Consider the following 23362-nt stretch of genomic DNA (forward strand, 5'->3'; position numbering starts at 1 on the left):
TTTCTTCCTTAAACCCTTGTTTCAAATGTCACGGTCGTAACAATGTCGATCCAGAGCAAATGACATTTCAATAATGTAGTCCACAAACACTTCCTCGCCCTCTCCTCTGCTCTGCTCTCCTCTTCTCTGCTGCTTCATGAACCTCCCTCCGTCCTCTCACCCGCCCCTACCTCGGCATCTGCCAATTGCAAATGTTCACCATTGGCTCAGAAATGAGAAGACCTGCAGTACGCTGAAATCAGTTGTATTGAACATACCTGGTTGCTAGGATACATCGGGACAAAGATCAAAGTGACTCGACTATGGACCATAAAATTGTTGTTCGGGGCTCAGTTGGCCACTGATACTACGCCCACTACTTGTCAAGTGTTTCCTGTGATAGTAAGTGATGCATGACAACTGAGCAGCGAGTAATGTGCATTATCAGAACAGGGCTTTCTGCATCAGGAAACTGAGGTACATATTGATTCATTAAAAGTCTATTTGGATGGGAGGTTTGTTCTCGGCTAGAGCTGGAGCTGCACGTCCAGTATGGAGAACATTATTGATGATTTAAATATTAAATTCAAACCAATGTAATACACAGGTGGTGAGTAATACATAAAGTAAATGTGGCAGTCTTATTGGGAGAAGTCAAACTAGCAATATCTATGTTGAAAACTATTCAAAAACACTGGCAGCAAGTGCCTACACTGCAAAGCAACCCAAATGTCGACAAAAGAATCGGACAATTAACAAAATGGAACATGTGTTAATATCAGCAAAGTGTTTCAGAGATGGAGAAAAAATGCAGATAGTTCAGCCAAGAGGTTTTCAAACTTTTTGTGCCCAAGGCACACCAAAGGGCAAGCTAAAATCTCAAGTCACACCTGTATTTACATCTGTACACTAGCTTCTATAAGGTGTGTTATCACTCTTATCCCAGTGTAAGACAATAACAATAAGAAAAAATAATACAGGTAGTAGCTTTGGTGATACTGTCTACTGACATCTTTTTCTCTGTTCTTTCAGTGGTCGGTCGTCTTTGTTTGTGCTTTGTTGTGATGTGCTCCATACAATAAAGCGATCCATTGTTCCACTCACAGCTTTCTCCTTTTAAATGTTATCATCCCTCACACTGGCTGCCAATCAGGGCTTTGGATGTGTCACACACGTGTATTTCCCACATGCAAACGGCAACAAATAGGTTCCCCATGAAGGTTTTTTAAATTACATTAAACAAAATTACACTTTTTAGCAGAGTTTGCCTCTTTACTAGGAAATGAATGTGCACAACATACTGATACAGTCAATTAAAAATTCATTCAGAACTTTTTGTACAGACCCAGTTGACTATTGCCATAATGATGTGTTATCACAAAATCCCACGGCACACCTGGATTGGCATCACGGCACACCATGTGCCGAGGCACATCATTTGAGAACCACTGGTTTAGCCTTCTGTTAACCGTAGCTAAAGGCTCAAGGTTGCTGCTTCAAGTTCACGTTTATGTACGGTATGTTTATGTAACGTTAGCTAATGTTAGCTAGAGTGTTGAATCACAGTGTGTTCCTCACCCCACTCCCCGCTCAATGTTATCCTGAAGTGGTAAAAAAATATATGTAAAACAGCTTTTTTTGTGTGAGCCAACTAAGCCAAATTCCTATTGACTATGTTGAAATAAATGGTTATCTTGAATCTTATATGAAAAGTTAAAAATTAAAACTAAAAAGGGCAATGAAAATATGTATGACAAAAATAATTAAAAGTAAAAAAAAACAAAAAAAAAACGCTCAAACTAAACTAAAATTCTTTCAAGATGGAAATGGTATCGCCAAATCTCTTCTAATGGATCCATTTCTACCGTCATATTGCCCAACCCTACTTTCAGGCATTCTGCTAAACAACCTTCAAATCCTAACACATCTGTGAACTCACACACTAATTAAAATTAGTTGCTTAAAAATGTCCCGCAGTAATGGGTCCAGTGCCATTGTACTATACTCAAATGGGAAGAAATTATGTCAAACACACACACACATTCTTCCTCTCTTTCCCTCAGGGCTGCACTGACCTGCGATCTGCTCAGAGCTCTCTTGTAGTCCCATTCTGGCTGGCACATAGTCTGGAGATAGAAAGACACAAACAGAAGCTCCCGTCAGAGACCTGTCCACTATGTGACACAATACAGTACTATCTAAACACATCTTCTTTTCATTTCTTCTGCTGTCCTTCACTTCCTCCTCCCTTCATCCCTCTCTCCATCATGCCATCTAAAAATAAAAGAAGAGCAGGCGCTGCTGATGAAGAAAAAGAAAAGAGCACATCACCCTTAATGCTGGAGGGCTGATCCACATACAGCTCCCCACAACCACCACCACCATCACCACCACCCCCTCTATCTGTTCCCTCACTGCAATGATTTTCCACTTTTGCTCAATAAGAGAAAACTGTAATTCAATTTCACAGCCAGACGATGAGTTTCCGAGTGGATTTCTCTAAATATGACAGCTTTGAAGTCTTTGGAAGGCACCTTTAATGGAGCTACGTTACCTGTTTCCTCCTGTTTCCTCTTTGTGCACCCAGAATATAAGAGGGGTCATTAAAAGCTGCAGTAGATAACGAGCGGTCCCAAATGGCAGCAAGACGTAACTGTTTGAATTGTGACGCTTCAAGGCAATGCAGAAATCATGGAGCACGCTCTCCTCTGATCTACATTTCATGTTGCTAACAGCAGGTGTAGTGGGGACGAAGAAGACTGAATCAAGAAACTAAACATTGTTGTGTTGGAGCAAGTTGAGCATTTTGTGCTTTAGTTTTGATTAATTATTTTATGTTCATAGAGAGGGTTTCACACAAGTGATCATACCTGACAGCAGACATTAATTTGGAATCTACGGCATCTTAGGATGCTCTTCTAGGTTGCATCCCCACTGTGTGAAATAAAAGTGAGTGGGTTTTTTGCATTTACAAAATCTGTCCAGTGGAGTTTTACACCACACAGGGTTTCATCATTTTGGTCCCTTGCCTTCCAGGGTCTGTCACCACAGCAAGAAGAAAGGTTGATCGCCAGCATGCAACCTTGCTAAGGTTCTGTTGCTTGAGTCAAAACAACAACAAAAAGTGTTGTATAATGTCTTATCATATAAAACTGCATTTCTTAATCAATGAATGTGGCCAAATGAAATAGGGTACATTTTTTTTAACATACAGATATCAACATGAAACCTCCCAAGTTTATGACTTAAATTAAGACAATTGTTTTTTGTATTACAAGTTTTCCGAAATAGTATGTTTAAATATACAAATGATGCATTATCTAATTAAATATCCACAATTTTGCATACATTTCCAGAGCAAAAATCTGAAAATTGGATTAAGTTAGGTTCAAAATTATTGTTTCATTTTGTTGAGTCAAATTAGAGTCAAATGTTTTTACAGAGGGAATTTTTAATTTCTCTTATCACTCCGTAAATCAGAGAAAAACTGCCAACAGCCATAAAAAAAAATCGATTTTCGCCATGTTTTTAGGAATAAATGTTGTTAGCTTAAATAATGTATGTTGAGAGCCCTCTGTAAAAACCTTCAGAATGTAGAAAAGAATAAAACTGGAAAGTCTGGTGTACGTAAGTGCTACTGAAGTCGAGATTTTTGGCTCAGAGTATAAAAAAAAACAAAAACAAAAAAAAAACAACATTTTTTTCTAAAATGATGTACTGTAAAATTCCCAAAACTTTCAGACAAAAAAAAAAAAGAAAATTACACACTATAAATATATATGGTCAAATGTTTAATAGATATCACTATGACACTTCCCCAGATGACTACTTCTATTTAGGCAGTTATTTCTTTGCATTACAAGTTTTCTGAAATTTTACATGTAAATATGCAAATGAAACATTATCTAAAAAAAAATGCACTTTTTGCATTAATCTACTAAATTAAACTAAACTAACTAAACTAAAATTATTCAGTTTAAATACACACCTAAATTGTATTTTTGATGTTTCTTCTCCACTAATCTGAAAGAAGTTATGTTATGGAAGCAAAATAGCTCAACATCTCAAAATTTACCATTGCATGTTTTACCTGGCGTGTTTCACCTTATTGAAAAACTGTGTCCCAGGTATCAGTTCATATTTATATCACGGTAACAAGTGACACCTCCATGCCTAATGATGATACCAAGCTAACTGTTTAATCCTGGAATCAGAGCTCCCTAAGAAAGACTCGCCACTCTGGTGGTCTTTTAACCAGCAAAAAAACAAACTAAAAAACCCCCCAAAAAATCATAAAAATTTTAATTTCAAGGATTTTGTATAAAATAATACCATATGGTTAATAGCCTAGCTACATTAAAGCCAGCTTCAAAAGATTTTCACCCTAGAGGGACAATGTATTAGTTTGGAGAATTATCTAAAAAGGAAATATGCCATAAACAAAGAAAATGAGTTCAAAACAGAACAAGCAGAATTAAATGATTAGTTAAGAAGTAGGGAAGAATATATGATACCTATAACCAAACATAAGTGCTATGCAAAAGGCAGCAGACAGTGCCATCTTTTGGTACTAACTCTCAAACAACAAGAAGCTCAAAGGTCCAGCAAATAGATGTGCTAAACGTGGAGGAGTATCTTCAACAGAGGAAATAAATGCAACATTCAAGAATTACTTTTAAGGACTGCATAGAAGTAGCTCAGTTCCTACCAAAGTTGACTTCTCCATTTTTCTTTTTTTTTTTAGTGAATTAGACCTCTCTGTGTTGTCAGTAGAGAGAACCACATCTCTGCACTCTTCTATTACACTGTAGGAGCTACTTAAAGCAGTCAAAGCTACAAACAAGGGCCATACGGCAAGTATCAATAGCATGCCGGTGGAGCTTTTCCTTGCAGTCTGAAATATTTTTGGACCAATATGGTTAGAAACACTAAATTACGCTACTGTAAAAGGCACTTTCCTCGGATGCCTAAATACAGCCCTAATCATAGTTAGACGCAGGTAAACCCGGTAAGGACCCCTTGAAATCAGCCAGTCACAATCTCACTGATAAATGCTGACTTCAAAATATTTTCCAAAGCCTCAGCCAGAAGACTTGAGACAGTGGTTGGGAAAATAATTATCCCAGATCAAACAGGTTTTATCAGAGGGCATCTCGCCTCTGATGATATTCACAAGCTCTCTGAATGCAACACACAAAATCTCACCTGCCTGTGGCCTGCTGTTTCTGGGTGCTGAAGAGGCATTCGATTGTCTTCAATGGCCCTATCTTTGGAGGGTTCTAAAGGAATTTATGTTCCAAGATGAATATGTCAATATGATTCAAACACTGTATGCTAATCCGTCAGCACAGGTTTGTGTGGGAGGAGGCTACTCAGACTTATTTGATATAGAGCAGGGCACATGGCACGGGGACCTTCTGTCCCCTCTAATCTTTAATGTATCTATCGAGCCACTTGCACAATTAATTAGAAATTGTCCTATCACAATAGCATCGCATTCAATATCACTCTATGCAGATGACTCATTCGTTTATATGGCAGATGTTCAACAAACTCTCTCCTGTGTTTTTAAAAACACTTGAGCACTTTAGATGTTTTTCAGGATACAAGGTTAAGCTGTCAAAATCAACACTGATGCTTATTAATACAGACCAAAGTAAGGTGTCTCCTCCTCCCCAGATTAATGGCACAAATTAGGTTGTTTACTTGGGCATTCAAGTTAGTACTCCTCTATTATCTATGGCTAAAACAAATTACTCTTTAATTCTGAAAAAATACATGAAGATATTAAAAGATAAGGACACCTCCATGCATCAGTCTTAGCACGTATATTGGTCATCAAAATGAACATCTTATCCTGCATTAATTTTATCAGCTCAATGATCGCATTTGCACCTCCAGCAGGATATTGGCAAAAACTGGACTCATTATTACAGCGCTATGTTTGGAATGGTAAACGACCAAAAATAAAGTGATCAACTCTTCAATTCAAAAAGTCAGATAGGGGTTGGGCATGTCCAGACTTTAAATTATATTACCAGCAATTTGTATTAAGAAGTCTCAGTTATTAGATGGAGGATAGAATTTCATTATGTAAAAATATAGAACAAGAGTTAATAACGGCAATATGGTTATATCTACCATGGTTTTTATTATGGTTTTATAATTTTAACACATATACTACAAGTGTTTAAAGCAGCAGAAAATTTTCTAAAATTAATATTCATGCAAATCATCTCAGTTATGGAACAACGGTCATCTTCTTTCTGCAAGGAAACCATTCACTAACAAACCTTGGGAGGATAAATGTATACAACTGTTGAAGACACTGAAACACTGTCCTCAATTTTCTAGAATTCAATAATAACAATTCAATATAACATTGATGAGCAGTCTCTTTATTTCTACTTCAGAATAAGTTCAGCCTGTACAGACTATGGGGTTCTCTAGAAGTCAGATCCAGAAGACCCCATCCTAGTCTAACTTGGTTACAGAATACCCCAAGACGGTTAGTGTCATACATCTATAATAAATAATTTCTCAAAAGTTTATGCCTACATCAGGATCGAAAGCGTGGGAGAGGGATATATCTGAATGTGGGACAAGATTTAAAAGGGGATGCAATTTGGAACTATGTCGCTGGTGCCTCAAGAAACCCAAATGACCAACATATACATTTGAATTTTGTCATGGAGCATATCTAATGCCAAGCATAGGAAATCACATGGGACTGGTACCAGAGAGAGTGTCTCTGTTTATGTGTTTATGTTACAATAAAAAAATAAGTGATACAAAAATGTTATTTCAGCTGGACATTAAATAAAGGCTTTACTTTATCTTTTATTTAACTGACTGCATAAGGTCAATGTGCAGAATGTTGCTTGTGCAAAAAGAAATGGATTATTCTATTGCTTAATTCTTGATAATGATAATAATTATTATTTAAAAACTGGTCCCAGGCCTAGTGTGCATGTCTGTGTGCGTCTGTGAGTGTGTGTTGTGTCTGTGTTATGCCCTAGCTGTCACAGTTTGTAGGCTGATGTATAAAACGGCATAAAATGAGGTGACCTGACAGTGCGACTGTCATCCACTGGAGATGACTTTGCATCTTGAATGGCAGATGAGATAATCTGCCTAATACAGCGGATTCATGTTTTATGTGAGCCCCTCAGGATGAGGGGGGATGTTGTTTGGAAGAATAACAGCACTGTAATGCAGAATCACATTGAACTCCATGATCATGTAAAATATGTATAACTCATTTTGGAACATTGTGTGTGTCGTTCTTTTTTTGTTGATAATGTTTATTTAAGCGTTAGGCTGGTAAACAAGCCGCTATATTAAAGTAATGATGCAGTTACAGAGCTGCAACATGACAGAAATCAGACTGGAGAAAACCAAATGAGTCCCTTTTCTCTCTAACACGAAGTACACACACTTCAGCTTCTGTCATTTACCCAGGCCCTTAAATCCTCCTCTGTGCTCTGCTGTTCCTTGAAGGCCTCCATTACAGCTCAAATACACTTCTCATGTCAAGTCTATAAGAGGCTGGGAAATCACAGAGGTCTAATGCACTTCTGAGCCACATAATCTTTGACAGCTCCATCATTCAGACTTAAGTAGAGTGCTTCTAATTTCACTCATGCAAATATAAGCAACGCGTCATATCAGCATAGGTTACAAAAAAAAAAAAAAAAAAACCAGTCGATGGTGTGTGCAAGTAAGGATGGTCCATTCAATCACACACCTGAGTGTTACACTGCATGCATGAACACACTGCACACTGCAGAGGGAGCTCTTTTTGTTTACATGAACACTGCTGGTCTCAGGGGTGTTTTTGCTGTAAATCTGTTCACAGGCACAAGTGTCCTGTGTGTATGTGATAAATCCATACATGTGACAGCTATTTAAAAACAACTATGATTTTATATAATTGTGCAGTTTTGTCCTTTTTTTAATTAAAAAAAACACAGCAAGCAACACAAATTTTCTGTGAATTCACAGAAGTTAACATATTTCATAAAAATCTTTCGAGTTCAAGGAGGGCTGGATACAATCCCATCATGCACTGGACAGACCTGGACTGGCTGTGCGTTCCAATACTCAAACTACTATACTATTTAATATGACAGAAAAACATTTAGTATGTCCTAACACATAGTATGTAAAATGCAATATGCCAAAAATAACAGGATGTCATACTACATCCGGTCCGATTTTGCAGCATGCAAGCCAGCATGTTTTTCTGGCTATTCTGACCCACAATCCTCGGCACAGGGGATGATACGTCACACTGACTGAGAAAAAAACAGATGACAGCCGACCATACTAAAAGACACCATACCAAAGTTACAAATTTGAGCTTTGTCTTTGAGAGGCATTACTTATCAGGCCCTCCCAAATAATACATGGCACACTGTACCCTATCATGCATATTATGAATGACTTACGTTAATCTTGACTGCTTCTAAATGACATCTACGCTGCATGTTCTTCATCAATCTCATCATTAAAACCGTCTTCATCAGCCCCCTAAGTTATAAGAAAACATTCTTCTTTTGCATTGTACAAAATGCTACTTCAATCCACCACAGGTGCAACATGGAAATATGACAAATTATTGTGTACTCGACACGAAAATCCCCTTTTTCCTTGAACTGCTCTTGAAGCACTTTATGAAATCCACTCTGTCAACATAAGAAAACATTTAGGGTTGTTTACAGCACTGAATCACACTGTGTTACTATCCTTAACCCTGGGTTCTTATGTAAACTCAAAGTTGTGTGTTTGCGTATGTGTGTGTGTGTTTTATGTTGTGTGTAATGACATACTATGACAAAGCCATGTAAGGGCTAAAGGGACAGAAGAGCTGCCCGGATGACTGCATGTGAGTCTATCTTTACGCATACACACCCACACACTTGCACACACACAGAGGCACAAGCACACGCAAGTGCACACACGTGCACCAACACACACATTAACAGACACACACACACACACACACACACACACACACACAGACACTCTCTGTTTGTCACGACTCAGACACTCCAGTCCTGAAGAACCCAGCAAGCCAGACAGAAACCCCTACTGACCAGCAACTGTTCTTACTAGATCCCAGTTGAGGCAGAAAAGAGGACAGCAGAGAGAGAGCGAAGAGATACACGGAGAGACACACAAACCAGAATTTAAAGAATAAGAAAATACAGTAGAATATAGATACAGTTTCTCTATCATTACATTACCACTAGGAAATATTACATATATAAATAATTAAAGCAAAAACAAGACACAAAAGGAGCATATAACACATGCTGGGAAAACAGAATATAGCAAAATGATAATATGATACGTTTCAATCGTCACAGTTACCGAAGGTCAATAACACAATAATATTTAAGTATTAAAATAAGGTTAGTTGATCTGCTTTCATCTCATCTTAACCAGCACTCCCTGTTGTAGCTCGTCACTTTTTAGGCTTCTGAAAAGACACGTTATTGAAGTAAGTTTGCTTGTAGTGTAGTGTTGTTGCTCAATACCCTAATTCAATAATGATAATCATTTAAAAAATGGTTGATATAGCACCTGAAACAGAAATAAAATTCACAAAGTGCTTCACAAATCAAGACAGTAAAAACATGCACCTAATAAAAACAAAGGCAAACCAAGCTGGTGAAGAGTCTCAGTCATCCAGGTCATGATAATTTCAAGTGCTATTTCGTAGGCAACTGGACTTGCTTGAGTTTTTTGAAGATGTTTCACCTCTCACCCAACAGTTCTGAGATCCTGTGTCGCCTGCATCTTAAATTGAATAACAGGTGGTTGCTGTAATCAGCCAGCTTCCTAGATGTTCTTTCGAATTCCCGTACCAGTCGAAGGGCATTCTTCCCAAATTGTTTAGCAAGAACTGAAGAAGCCTCTTGGATGACAGCTAAAACGTCTTCAAGAAACTCAAGCAAGTCCAAAAGAAAAGACCATAAACCAAAGAGTAAATACAGGCTGCTAAGGACCCAAAGAAACACACCAGGGAACAAGCACTAGACAATTTAGGTTGGGACAAAGGCCATTTTGAAAAGATGGGTCTTCGGTTGTTTTTTAAAGGTTTCTAATGAGACTGCAGATGGTATAGTTAGTGGAGGACAGTTCTATATTGTAGACACTACCTCAAAGGCACAATCACCTTTTGTTTTAAGTCTAGAGTGCGGGACAGCCAGTTGGCCCTGGTCCGAAGACCGACTGGAGACATAGGGATGGAGGAGGTCATGAAGGGCGAATACCTTAACATGAATCCTAAAGCCTATGTAAAGAAATGTAAAGAAAGTACAGTAAAAAGGGTGTGATGTGTGTTGACCTGCTGGATCTGTTTAACAGCCTGTTTTGTTGTATTCCTTTTAGTGTAGTAAAAGCCAATAGTTTCAGTGATGATACAGCACATGATGTTTTCTATACTAACTGAATCATAGTGACCCCAAGAATCACTGTTTACCTACTCAACACAACTAGCTTGCCAAAAGGATTTGGCAAAGCTGCCTGTGTATGCATGGTTTGCCTGTGTGTGCGTGTGTGTGTGTGTGTGAGGGAGAGAGATGGGACTCCTGGGCTGGATGATGATGACTCACCCACCCACACACACTCACACACGTGAATTCAGACGTGCACTCATCACCGTCATCACTCAAAACCATGTTAGCCCCGCTCACTGATGCTAATTGTTTCCAATCAGTGTATCAGAGGTCCTGTCAATGCACCGTGAAACCAGACCACACCAGCGATTGCTTATCGATCTCATTACACGCTCACGTCAGCCCGTCAAGCAGGCGTTCGTGTGTCTGTGCGCACATGTGTGACTGATCAGGGCTTCTATGACTGAGCCCAACACTACAACTATTTAAAACTAAGGATGATCTCAGCATGTAATCAATACTAAACGGTTTTATTTATTGAAAGTCTGCAGCCGTGATGGCTGCTGTGTGAGGCAGTACTTAGGGTTCAGCAGTGCTTTCAGCTAAATGCTAGCATGCTCACAATGACAATGCTAACATGCTGTTTAGCAGGTACACAGTTTACTATTATCACCATCTAAGTTAAGTGTTAACTAGGGATGCGCCAATACTGACTAATACTGTTACAGATGTTTAAAATAACAATTTGGACAAAAGTTGAGCTTAATGTTATTTATTCCCCCCATTGTGCCAGGGAAACAAAGAAATATTTATTATAAAAAAAATAACTGAATTGTTTTAAATTCACTCCACCCTTCATTACACTGAGCGCAGATTTAATTATATACGCAGACATTTATGAAGCAACCTTTAATATAACGTTCTCTCACATGGAAAACATAGTTTTTGAAAACATTTAAAAGGCTTTTTTACTATATATAATATATCATAATTCTCTCCCTAATTTGTTTTATTTTGCTGTAAAAACATCAAGAAATTTTTCCTTCAAACAAATGTGATTAGAAATGTTTCTTGCAAGATTGCACTGAACATATTATGAGAACATTATAATTTACCTTTGCCCAGTACTCATTTTACCACGTAGAGCTTGAAAGTATCATAATGTAACTCAATGCAATCTCCGTTAGCTGTTAGTACTGGCCACCAGCTGCTAACAGCTAACATTATTAGCTCTCCACATGCTAACGTGCTAATTATTGTAGCACTAAACATACAGTGCAGTGCAATGGAGGCTGATGGAAATGTTATTAAGTTTGGTGGTATTCAGTAGGGTTGGGTCGTTATGAGAAAAAAAAAAGGTCAGGTTTTTGTAAAAAAAACGCATCAAGTCGGTAATATCGGATTTTCGCCACTTGGGGGCGCAATTGACTCATTTAAAATTAAAAAAATGACCTTAGGACAACAGAGTGACAGTAACACGTTGTTTCTTTTATTCCTTACAAATAAATGTTGCAGCTTACTCAATCAGTGCAAACAAGGGTTGCCTCCTTCGTCTGGCTCAAAGCCAAAGTGTTGCGATACTGGCGCATTCTTTGATTTCGTCGAGACTAAATTGTCCGCCATTATCGACTCCCCGTCACTGTTAAACAAACTCCAGGCTACAGTAGAGGCTCATGCACAGTCGCACCCCCTAGCTCAGTCCCCGCCCCACCCCCCTCTCTCTCCTGCTTGCTGTGCGCTTGGCGGAGAGGCAGACACAGGTGCCCACAGACTCGGGCGTACTATAAGCGGAGCGGACTCCGTGTAAAAGTGTCCGTGAAAAATCCCCGCGATGTGAAAAATACATGCTGAACAGTCTTTTGTGTGACACTGGTGCGTGGAGCGAAGTCCGCGCGGTCTTGCTTTGCGCGCACAGGGCTTGCGGACGTCCACTTTCACCGGTCGGTCTCAAAAAAAAAAAAACCCAGTCCAAGACGGAGTACCAAACCGAACTGGTATTACCGAGAACCGACCCAACCCTAGTATTCAGTCAAAAACAAATGTATTAGACTTAAGTGAAATTTTGACCTGATGATGGCGATAGATAAAGAACTTAAGGGATTCTGATGGGACACAAAAGTCCAATTTTTATGGCAATCTATCCAACAGTTGTCAAGACATGTCTCTAAAAAGCACAAATGTTAATCTTGTGGTGGCGCTAAAGGAAAAGCCATGGGATTATAAAAGTCAGTAGGTGTGTCTAAAAGTCATACTACTACTAAAATAAAATAAAAACATGGCTAAAAAGGCAATTAAAATGTTCTTTTTGAGATTAGAAAAGCTTTTCTACTGATTATATTCCACCATAAAAGGTTATTTAGGTCTATAGGTTAGGAATAATTTGGATAGACTTCCCCAATGCAGACTGAAAATTTGCTCAACATATTTTATGTTCTTCAGTATATTTGAGAATATAATAGTATTACAAAGACTCACAATGACCCTATCACAACTTTAAATCTAAACCTCTAAAACCTCTCTGCGCTAGAGTATATACTTATCACTCATACACTTATAGTTACGACTGGGGTGACACAACTGGATGATAAGGTTAAATGTTAGGTATAAAAAGTCTTGTTGTGTATCATTAATGACCGGTGCAAGTTCCCCTAAATCTGCTGCAATCCCAGAAGTCACAGTCAGATGACTCGTTTACAGTAGCTATTAATAAGTAAAAGTTGACAAGACAGTAGGAGAAAGGCCACTTTTAAAAGTCTCTCTTATGCTTCGTAGGACATATACAGTATGTGCTAAGATGAATAATCACTTCTCAGAGAATATATAGATAAAATATTCGTGTGAAGTGCAGAATATCAAAATTGTTTTCATCATTTTATTTGCATCTACCCTTTTTTGTCCCCTGTGAATGGACTGTGCTGATGGCAGCCACCAACATAGCCTCAGGCAAGAGTGTGTGTGTGCGTGTGCGTGTGTGTGTGTGTGCGTGTGCGTGTGGTTCACAGCGGTGTTGCATGACTAAGCCGTTGCATGTACTGTCATATATATGCATGCATGCATCTGTCAGCAAATTTAGATTTACATCTTTGTTGTGTCTTTCTCACGTGTGACACATAAACAGCAGCTCATGACAGGAACAACAGTGGGTTTGCGTGTGGTCATGTGTCCTGTAGCATGATGTTTTGTATCTGTTGATGTGTTTAATGCTTAATGTAACTAGCCAGTATAACTAGCGCATAATTACACCACATGCTCAAAATTTTAACCCCATAAATTAATGAAATATGACTTATCTGTCTTGACTGTGTCTTTAACTATAAGTATGTATGTTCTTTAACAGATAAAACCACTAATCAATAACTGAGGTTTGTTAACTAATCATGTTAACAAACTTTACGTTTCATTTTTGAATGGCAACCTTTGTTCTTTGTTCGTTCGTTCTTTAACAACAATGCTGCAATGAAACTATCCTAAGATTTTTCTGAAGTCACAATTTTTCCTCACCTGTGCTAAACACTGCACCTAATAATCTACTCTTTTTCATCGACATTGACAAATGACAGGGTTGCTACTGTTACCCAAACAATTAAGAATCAACACCCAACTCTGCAGCTTCACACACCTTTTAGCCAGTTCCAGCTCCATGTTTTGGTTATCTGGACCAACAAAAACAACCCAATACTGCATCACTGGACTATGCATTCCTCGCACAGGGGCTTATGCAAGCTAACTACAATACCTGTGTTGACAAGTGAAGAAAGTCGAACATTTAGCAAAAAGAAACCGTTATTTTCTCAGTATTTGGCAGAAGAAACAGGGCAAAAAATGCTGGTAAATACTGGAACAGCAAAAAGGTTAGTAGAGAAAGGACCACAGTGAGCGCCTCTGACAATTCCCCTGTATCTAAGCCATAAACTGTGTCAAAATAATGAACTTAGCCACCATGATGTCACCCATTGGTTTGTGGACTCCTGTTTTGACGCCTCGAGTTTGGCATTTTGGCTGCCACCATCATGTTTTTTTGTTTATGTTTTTGTTTGTTGAGCCAGACCTGACCATATTTGGGTGAGAGGTTGGTGTTGTGGAGGAGCCAGAGTTGGATCTGACTCGACTGTGGTGACACCTCGCAGACAACCTGTCACTCAAAGCAGCCATGTCCTTAATCATGCTTAACTTTGAGCTTCTAAAATGTAAACAGGTGAGTCATAAAAATTACAAATCAGGAATTTAGCTGTAGAGATCAAATCTGTTTTTTTTTTTGTTGTTGTTTTTTTAACCAGGCTGGATTTAGGGGGAGATAGTGGCAGAAACGGGATACAATGTAAAAAGTATGTTTTATTTATTTATCTTATTTTGTGTAAAACAACAGTGGGTCCTCATCAAGGAGATCAACATGTCATTTCACCATGATCGTCATTTTTCAGGCCAGGGGGTTACTGTTTGATCTAAATGCAGCTTTTACCATATTTTAGTAATGCTGGACAGTGTTGTGCAATATGACACTGTAAATAATGAGATTATAGAGATGTGCAAATGAACACATTTATTTTGCCACAACTCCTTTCCAGAATATCTATGTAATATATGTAGTTTTATTTGGTTAATTATAGGTAATGTTTCAACGCAATGAAATCCTATGTTTGTTTTATTGTTGTTGTTGTTTGGTATTGTTTTCTGTTTTTTTTTTTTTTTTGTTTTTTTTCATTTCATTTTTTGGCTGGATATTTAAGTCACTGTATTACCATCTGTTTATTTTATTTGTATTTATTTGTGAATCGTTCCAGATATATTATATCACGATATGTCAAATTACATATACCATGGTAAGAGATTTTATATCTTTGCTTTTTTTTATCATTTTATTTTTTTGGAAAGTTGTGCAGTGAAAGACATTTTATTGATTCCAGGGTGACTTGACCTTAACAATGAAAATTAGTAGGAAATACTAAAATATCAATAAACTAATACCAAAACAACTAAAACCTGCACTACTATGAATACATGAGTAAGTGAATGAATGATAATGCATGATACACAATAGAGTACTAATAATAACGAAAGATATCCGTATATACCATTCAAACAGTTAAAATGATATCAGCGTGCATCCGTATTCTTGCATGGTCTACTTGTCATATTTACTTCACTGAATCACACGCAAATGGGCCCTCATGCATGCTCAAAACTCATCTCTCTCACACACACACACACACACACACACACCATTTCATTCCTGTCTTCCTCCTCCCTCCCCTCCTCCTCCTCTCCAAGGCTCCACGGCTAAGTGGAGTGCTTTTCCCTCGTGTTGTTGTACCCATGTTAGGCTACTGACGCCAGCTTGTCATTCTCTACTCCTATTACTGTGAGAGGGGAGTGCGTCACAGCTCCCACAACCCACTTCTCTCTGTCAGCTTTCTGCTCTCCCTGACTGACACTGACGTTGCCGGGCGTTAGCATTTCAGGCTGAGTCCCGTGGGAACAACGTGAGCGTCCAGACACTGGTCTTCCATTTGGAGCTGCATGCATAATGACTTACATCCCATTTTGTGTCCGCGTTTCCTAAAGTTTTTGCTCTTTCAAGTCCCCCCCCCCCTGCAAAATCTTCCCAATAATACTCTTCAAGGAAGATAACAGATATTTATGCCACAACACTCTCTGCCATACTTCACAATAAGATCTGTGGTGCAAACATTTCAGGTTTGAGCTAAAGATCTCCCAAGTTGAAGTGTTAAGAGCTAGGTCCTTGAACTGCTTTTTTCATCAAATGCAGGAGCTCAATGCCTGATGGGAAAAGTCTGACTTCACAGCACTTTTTAAGACCTTTGTAATACCACCTGATATGAAATTTACGACCAAACCTGTAAGTGTGACACACACGTGTAAGTACTATTTCAAGTAAACACACTGATGTGAGTCCAAAATGAACAGTGAGGAAAAATGACAGCAATAAGGTGAGTTTCAGTTAAATGTGTTTAATGTAAAGAGAAAACAAAATCTCATCGCTGTCATAATGCTATTTATTATTGCAATTCTTGGGTCTGTCCAGTGATTGTAAACAGTCACTGGGTCTGTCAGGCTGGAGATTTTTTTCAGCAATGTGACTGAAAATATTTCAGACCCATCGAATCTGAATTGAAGACAATTTAAGACTTTTTTAAGGACCTGTAGACACCCTGTGTTAATAGATTAACTACATTCCCTATCCTTTAGCATTAAAGTCAGATATTTGAAAATGTGCTACATACAAATATCACTTCCTGCAGACAGCTGTAAATATGATTAGTGCTTTAAACTCAAATCCATAGGTAAAAATAAATATAGGGTATGTGTGTATAGTTCATTATTTGATAAACTGCTTGGATACTTCAAGGCCTTAAAGGTCAATCACTTTGACTGGACCTCTAGTCAGGCTGAAGTTCGATGGACCTATGCTTGAAAGTACGTAATATCATCAAACTCTACAAACTAATAACAACAGTAAAAGTGTAAACTTTCCAACTAGAGACCAAGGGAGTTGTTGCCTGAGAGCTCTAATCAGGCGACAAAGGGTGCTTTCACACCTGCCCTGTTTGGTTCGGTTCAGTCAAACTCAAGTTTGTTTGCCCTCAAGTTTGTGGTTCGTTTGGGCAGGTGTGAACACAGCAATCACACTCAGGTGTGCACCAAAACAACCAGACCAAGACCTTCTTGAAGAGGAGGTCTCGGTCTGGTTACAAACGAAGTCTGGTGTGGTTCGTTTGTGGTGAGAACGTGTTCCGACCTCTATCTGAACCAACTGCAGTCACATGACACTGTGACTGCAATGGATCAAAACATTGTTTTCTAGTTGGAGCCGCGCCTCATTTTCAAACTGTATGGTTTGACTACAATGAACAATGACAGCGATATAGTCCACGATGACCAGCGCTAAATCAACCTGCGTAGTTGTCCCTCCATTGTGACATTAGAAAGTGTCACATTTATCTTGCAAGTGTACTCGTCTTCAACATTTTGTTAACTTCCTGGATTCTGACCAATCAAGAGCAGCTTTCTCGAGCAAGGCATTTTACCTGGTTCACTTGTAAATGAGCAATTATGCAACTTTGTGACAAAATTAGTCCCTGATTTGGACCAAAGGAAGGCAACTTTAGGTCTGAAAGCACCCAAAAATATCTTACTATATAATGATGAAAACTCTGTCTGTGTGTCTGTTCCACGTTTTTCTCCTCACTGACTTGGTCAATCCATGTGAAATTTGGCACAGTGGTAGAGGGTCATGGGAGGATGCGAATGAAGCAATATTACATCAATTGGCCAAAGGGGGGCGCTATAGCAACCGATTGAAATTGCAAACTTTGAATGGGCATATCTCATGCCCCGTATGTCGTAGAGACATGAAACTTTGCACAGAGATGCCTCTCCTCATGAGGAACAAATTTGCCTCAAGAACCCATAACTTCCGGTTATATAGATTTTCCTCCATTTTGAATTTTTTTTGAAAAACACTTAAAATTGATCTCTCGAAATATAGGCATTTTTTGCCTATATTTGACAGGACAGTGAAGCATGACAGAGACAGAGAGCAAGGAAGACATGCAGCAAAGAACGAAAGCCGGATTCCAACCCCCACCGCTGCAACAAGGGCTAGCCACACCTTTCCCATGTGAACTACCAGTGCACCTCACTTTTAAGTCAATACAACATATAAACACTTTAACTATCTTCCTTTCAACGTGCTACCTCAACTACTAATGTACAGTTTTAGCCCACTAACTATCCCACTATTGGCAATGGTACTACTGTACTTTCAATAAAGCAATCGTACTATGAAATTCACAAAAACTGTCTGAATACATTGCTCTTCTTAATGGGTTCAGTTGACTATTTAATCTGCAATTTCCTATGACCTGTATCCCAAACACACACCATGTGAAACTGTATGTGGGCAACTGTGCACTCAATGGGTATGGTATAGTTAATATATAAGCAGAAAACAAAGTCTGTGTCCAAAGTTATAAACTATTCCAATCAATATTCTTTGCAACAAAAAAAAAAACTATAACTGTTAGATTCTACAATTTTACTATTTTATGGCTGTTAATCTGGCTCTGTTACACAAACACACTTTTAGTACAGTGGCGTTACATTCAATTCAATTTAAAGGGCATTATTGGCATGGGAAACATATGTTAACATTGCTGAATCAAGTGTAAAACACAATCAAAAAATGTATGAATGTCATTGCTGATTGGGTAACACCTCTGACACACTCACCAAACAAGCGAAAACATACCTAAAACCCACAGCTCACCTTTTTACATTGTTTCAAAGAAACATGTCGCTCAACCTGGAAACCATAGCAAAGCAGTGCACACCATTTTGAGATTGAATGTGCCCCTGTTTTTGTGTGTGTGTGTGTGCACAAAAGATAACACTTAGTAAACACTGGTCTGCGAGACTGACAACAGAAACAAAGACACTGAGTATAAAACTTGAAGGAGAACAAATCCATAGAAAGAAAGCGCCTCTTCTGGGTAGCCTTGTCTTCAGGCTAAAGCAAAGACACTCAGCCTGTTTCACACCAGAGCAGCTTCATCCAATAAGGACTTGCTCATTGAATTCCTTGCTGAATGAGATTGGACAGAGAGAGGTGGAGAGGGGAAAAAAAAGTGGGAGGCGGATAAAGAGAACGATGTTGGAGAAAATAATCTGAATGAACCAAGGGAACACGTTGACATTAGCAAAAGCTGAATCAGGCTGACAGGAACCAAACAGGCCACACGTATATACACGAGTTCATATGAAGCTCTGTGTGTGTTTATGTGGGTGTTTGATTGAGACGGAGCAAGAGAGAGACAGAGAGGGAGAGATAGAAAGACAGTTTGTGTGTGCAGTGTGTCTACCATCCCGTATACACATCACAGCCCAAGGCCAACTCCTTCGTCTGCTCTTCAGATGAGAACCAAGCGCTCACTTCGTGATGCTTTACCGCAGCTCGCGGAGAAAACAGGGTGCCATTTATAGAAGGGATCCAATTATTTCTGAATATTAAAACTTGACCTGGAATAAACTCTCTGCTCCATACCTGGTTAAACAGACCCAGAAAGATGTTCGAGACACCTTGAGAATGTATTACAAATCAGCACAATGCACTGGAGAAATTAAAAACGTGGTCTATGTGATCCTCTGGTTTTGAATGCCTGTGGTGCAAAGTGATGTATTTCTTTTAATGAAGTCATTTTAGGATTCAGTTGAAAGTTGTTTTCACTCACAGTGGGGCTGAACAAAGTAGTTTCACATGTTCTGTATGAATGTGCAGTTGTCACATTGTAAAGTATGCAGAGCAGTAGGGAAAATAGGCTCACCATGGTACACTACACAAACCACTTCACTGCTTGATTTGAAAACAATTTCCTTTTTTGAATGTGAAAAACACTGATGTGAAATGTGGGAAAAGGGTACGCTTGTTTCAATCACAATGGCCTTACATCTCTATATTATACTCAGGTTGACTGTAGCTACCCCTCGTTACTGTAACTGCCTTCCTCTCCTGCCACAAAAAAACCCAACATGCACTGACATGGGCAGAAACGTCACTCGCTCTTGTGCCTCATTTATTTGAACACATCTTCCAGTTGGATTTTGATTCACTTTCCTTTAACAGTTCAAAACTAAAGACCATCTTGTAATGCGGCGATACAGTGATCCACGATTTAAAACAGGTGTGGGCCAGGGGTGGACAGTATGGTCCAATGGCCCCTTGCCTACTTCCTACCCCCCCTACTTCTGACGCCCTAGCTCAGCCCACACCCATCTTCAAACTCAGCCTCCACTGACATCAACTACACATCAGGGGTGTAAATCACGAGTTTAATCATGACATGATATGATTTGATATCAATTCTTTGGAAAACAATACAGTATTTGCTGCCACGATATGATTTCAGTTCAATTCAATTCAATTCATCCACCCATTTTCGTAACCGCTTATCCTCTTGAGGGTCGCGGGGGGGGCTGGACATAGAGACAGACAACCATTCACACTCACATTCACAGTCACACCTACAGGCAATTTAGAGTCACTAATTAATCTGCATGTCTTTGGACGGTGGGAGGAAGCTGGAGTACCCAAAGAAAACCCACGCTGACACAGGGAGAACATTGTACATCAATTCAATTCAGGAGCCTGGATCAATACATCATATACCCATTTAACACAGGTTTCTGAAGAAGCTGCCGTCCCTTTCTTTTCTTTTGCTCAAGACACTCATTCATTCATTATCCAAAACCCCTTCTCCTATTCAGGGTTGGGGAGGCTGGGGCCTATTTCACCTGACACTGACTGAGAGGCGGGGTCATCAGACTACCACAAGGCTGACACTTAGAGACAGACAACCATTCACAACCACATTTACACCTATGGGCAATTTAGTCACCAATTAATCAAACCTGCATGTCTTTCTAAAGGAAAAAAACAACAAATAAATAAATAGTAAATAATTGTAAGCGGTTCAGCGCACTAAGGTTTACTTTAAATTGACTTCGATGGGGCGTCTGTGGCTTAGTGGTAGAGCAGGCGCCCCATGTACAATGCTGTTGCCGCAGCGGCCCGGGTTCGACTCCAGCCTGTGGCCCTTTGCTGCATGTCACTCCCTCTCTCTCTACCCCCTTTCACACTTGTCTGTCATATCAATTAAAGGCTAAAAATGGCCAAAAATATCTTTAAAAAAAATTTGACTTTTATTATTTAAACTTTTTCTTAGTTTAAGTGACTGCTGCTCCCAAAATTTCAATGTTTTCGCACTGCTCCAGAGACAGAAGTAAATATCTTCATTGTCCTTTTCTTGGCTGCTTGCCATTCTCTGTCTTGCACTATTTCATGGTGACAAAGACATGCCATGGGAATTTCATAACAAAGGTGTGTCTTAAAGATGCTGATGTGGACTGATGTTTTCACTTTGCATCGATCATGTTGGATCAATGACGACTGACTCAATATATCAATGTAGATCGATGGATCATTACACCCAGACTACACACGTGAAGTTTTGCGAGCCATGGGCATTAAGGAGAGGGGGGCTCCTCTCCTACTTCCTAAGCCCCTATGTCTGGCTTCTTTGCTTGGACCACACCCATCTTTGAACGCAGCCTTCATTTTGATGTTAACTGCACACCTGTAAAAGTTCCATGACGGTATTTTGAGTGGTTGAAATGCTATTGCAATGACAAAAATCTGTCCACAGACAGACAGACAGACAGACAGACAGACAGACAGACAGACAGACAGACATATAAAGTAGTATTTTATTCTTGTCCATCTCTACAGGTCAGCGTCAGACACCAATGAGCATCTTAAAAGTCATATAAACTGACTGTTTGGTAAATAAGGACTGCAGCCTGCTTCTCTGTACTCACTCCAGCCCACTGATGCTAATATTATTGATACATAAATCAGAGTGTGGCCTAATAGGACAAGAGGTCACGGTTGAAACACATCTGTAGAGCTGAAACAAGCCTGGCCTCAGTCTGGATACGCTGGGATGATTGTGAATTCAGAGAAGGCATATCAGGACTGAAGCCAGGCAAAAACACAAGCATACATGCATACACACACACATCAGCAGTGTCTTACATAACACAGTGAGTGATGGCAGCTGAGGACACAATAATACTGCCTTTGGCATTTGTCCTGTGAAAGTTGGACAGGGAGGAAATCGGGTGAGTGGGAGAGAAAACAGAGAGGGACAGGCAGACAAAAAAGTGACACAAAGTGAGAGGGAGAAAGAGAGGAGGGCAGAGAAAGGCTGAGGATGAAAGAGATACAAACAGAGACAGAGAGATGCCAATGGCCGGAGGCAAAATGCCCTGCGGGAAAATACTACCCAAATTATGCTGTGGTCCAGTCATTTTCATGTCTTCTCAGTTTTTTTATTTCATCAAGAGTCACTAAAGCCTTTCCCCGTCGACACTGCAGCTTGAGACTGTGAAATAATGCACCAAAGTACTTTTCAAATACCCTTCAAAGCTTAACGCATACCACACCTCTTATCACCTCATATATCCATAATGTATTAAATAATGTAAAGAAATAGCTGGATATATTCAGATGGGTGCATTCCTCCTGATACACGCTCTACCAGAGAAATGCTATTCATTTACAGATTTGAAGTGCATATTTTGAATTTAAGATGACTCCAAATGTTTGATCAGTTTTGGGATTTTTTTTCATCAACCACTTCCTTTAAATTTTTAAGACAGCAGATCAGATGATACCAATTTAGACTGTGGGGACTTATGATGTGGGCTTATCTAATAGCTGCTTAGCTTTGCTCTGAATTTCAGATGTTATGCTTTCAAAAACGTCTCAGAGTAAGGTATATTCGGGGTTTTGCAGCAACCTAATGCACAATATCTGCTCCTTAATGTACACATGTGGGATTTGGGATTTGGGAGGACATCCTTTTTGGTGGGACTCTGAAGTGTGAGTATGTACTGCAGTTTTGTGTAACATGCATGGGAACAAATACATGTTTTATGTGTATCAAAAAAAAAAAATCTATATATAAATTCACATTTTTATATCCAGGTGACTACAAGCTTATTGTCTCTCAACACAGACAACCTCTGGCAATTAGCTTCTGTATGTACGTCATCAAGGTGTGTCTGCAGCAATATGTGTGCATGTGTGTGTAAGAGAGAGAGTGTGTGTGTGCGTGTGTGCGACATGTATGCGTGCATTATGAGGGATAATGGAAGGGAAAAACACTCCCAGATGCATGTGATGCAATTATACCCTTGATTATCTGATCGGGTAATCTACAGGCAGGCTGGAGGCGTCCAAGACAAACACACTGTCGCAGACTGTTGACCGAGCATAAACCACTAGGAAGTCACACACACACACACACACACACACACACACACACCTGTATTTGAGCAGTGGGGGGGGGGTGGGGGGGGGCTGTACTATGGAGGCAAGTTGTGGAAACCGAGCCACTGAC

The 23362-nt window shown here is 39.4% G+C and overlaps 1 protein-coding gene across 1 annotated transcript in view; it reads right to left on the minus strand.

Moving 5' to 3' along the window:
- The window catches only part of LOC126409044 (cGMP-inhibited 3',5'-cyclic phosphodiesterase 3A-like), a 79391-nt gene that overhangs the window by 36603 nt on the left and 19426 nt on the right, over positions 1–23362 (minus strand). Inside the window, exon 2 of the mRNA XM_050074926.1 lies at positions 2055–2105. Coding sequence (XP_049930883.1) covers positions 2055–2105 — 51 coding nt within the window. The remainder of the gene's footprint in view (positions 1–2054; positions 2106–23362) is intronic.

Source organism: Epinephelus moara, chromosome 2 (assembly GCF_006386435.1).
Source record: "Epinephelus moara isolate mb chromosome 2, YSFRI_EMoa_1.0, whole genome shotgun sequence".
NCBI lineage: Eukaryota > Metazoa > Chordata > Actinopteri > Perciformes > Serranidae > Epinephelus > Epinephelus moara.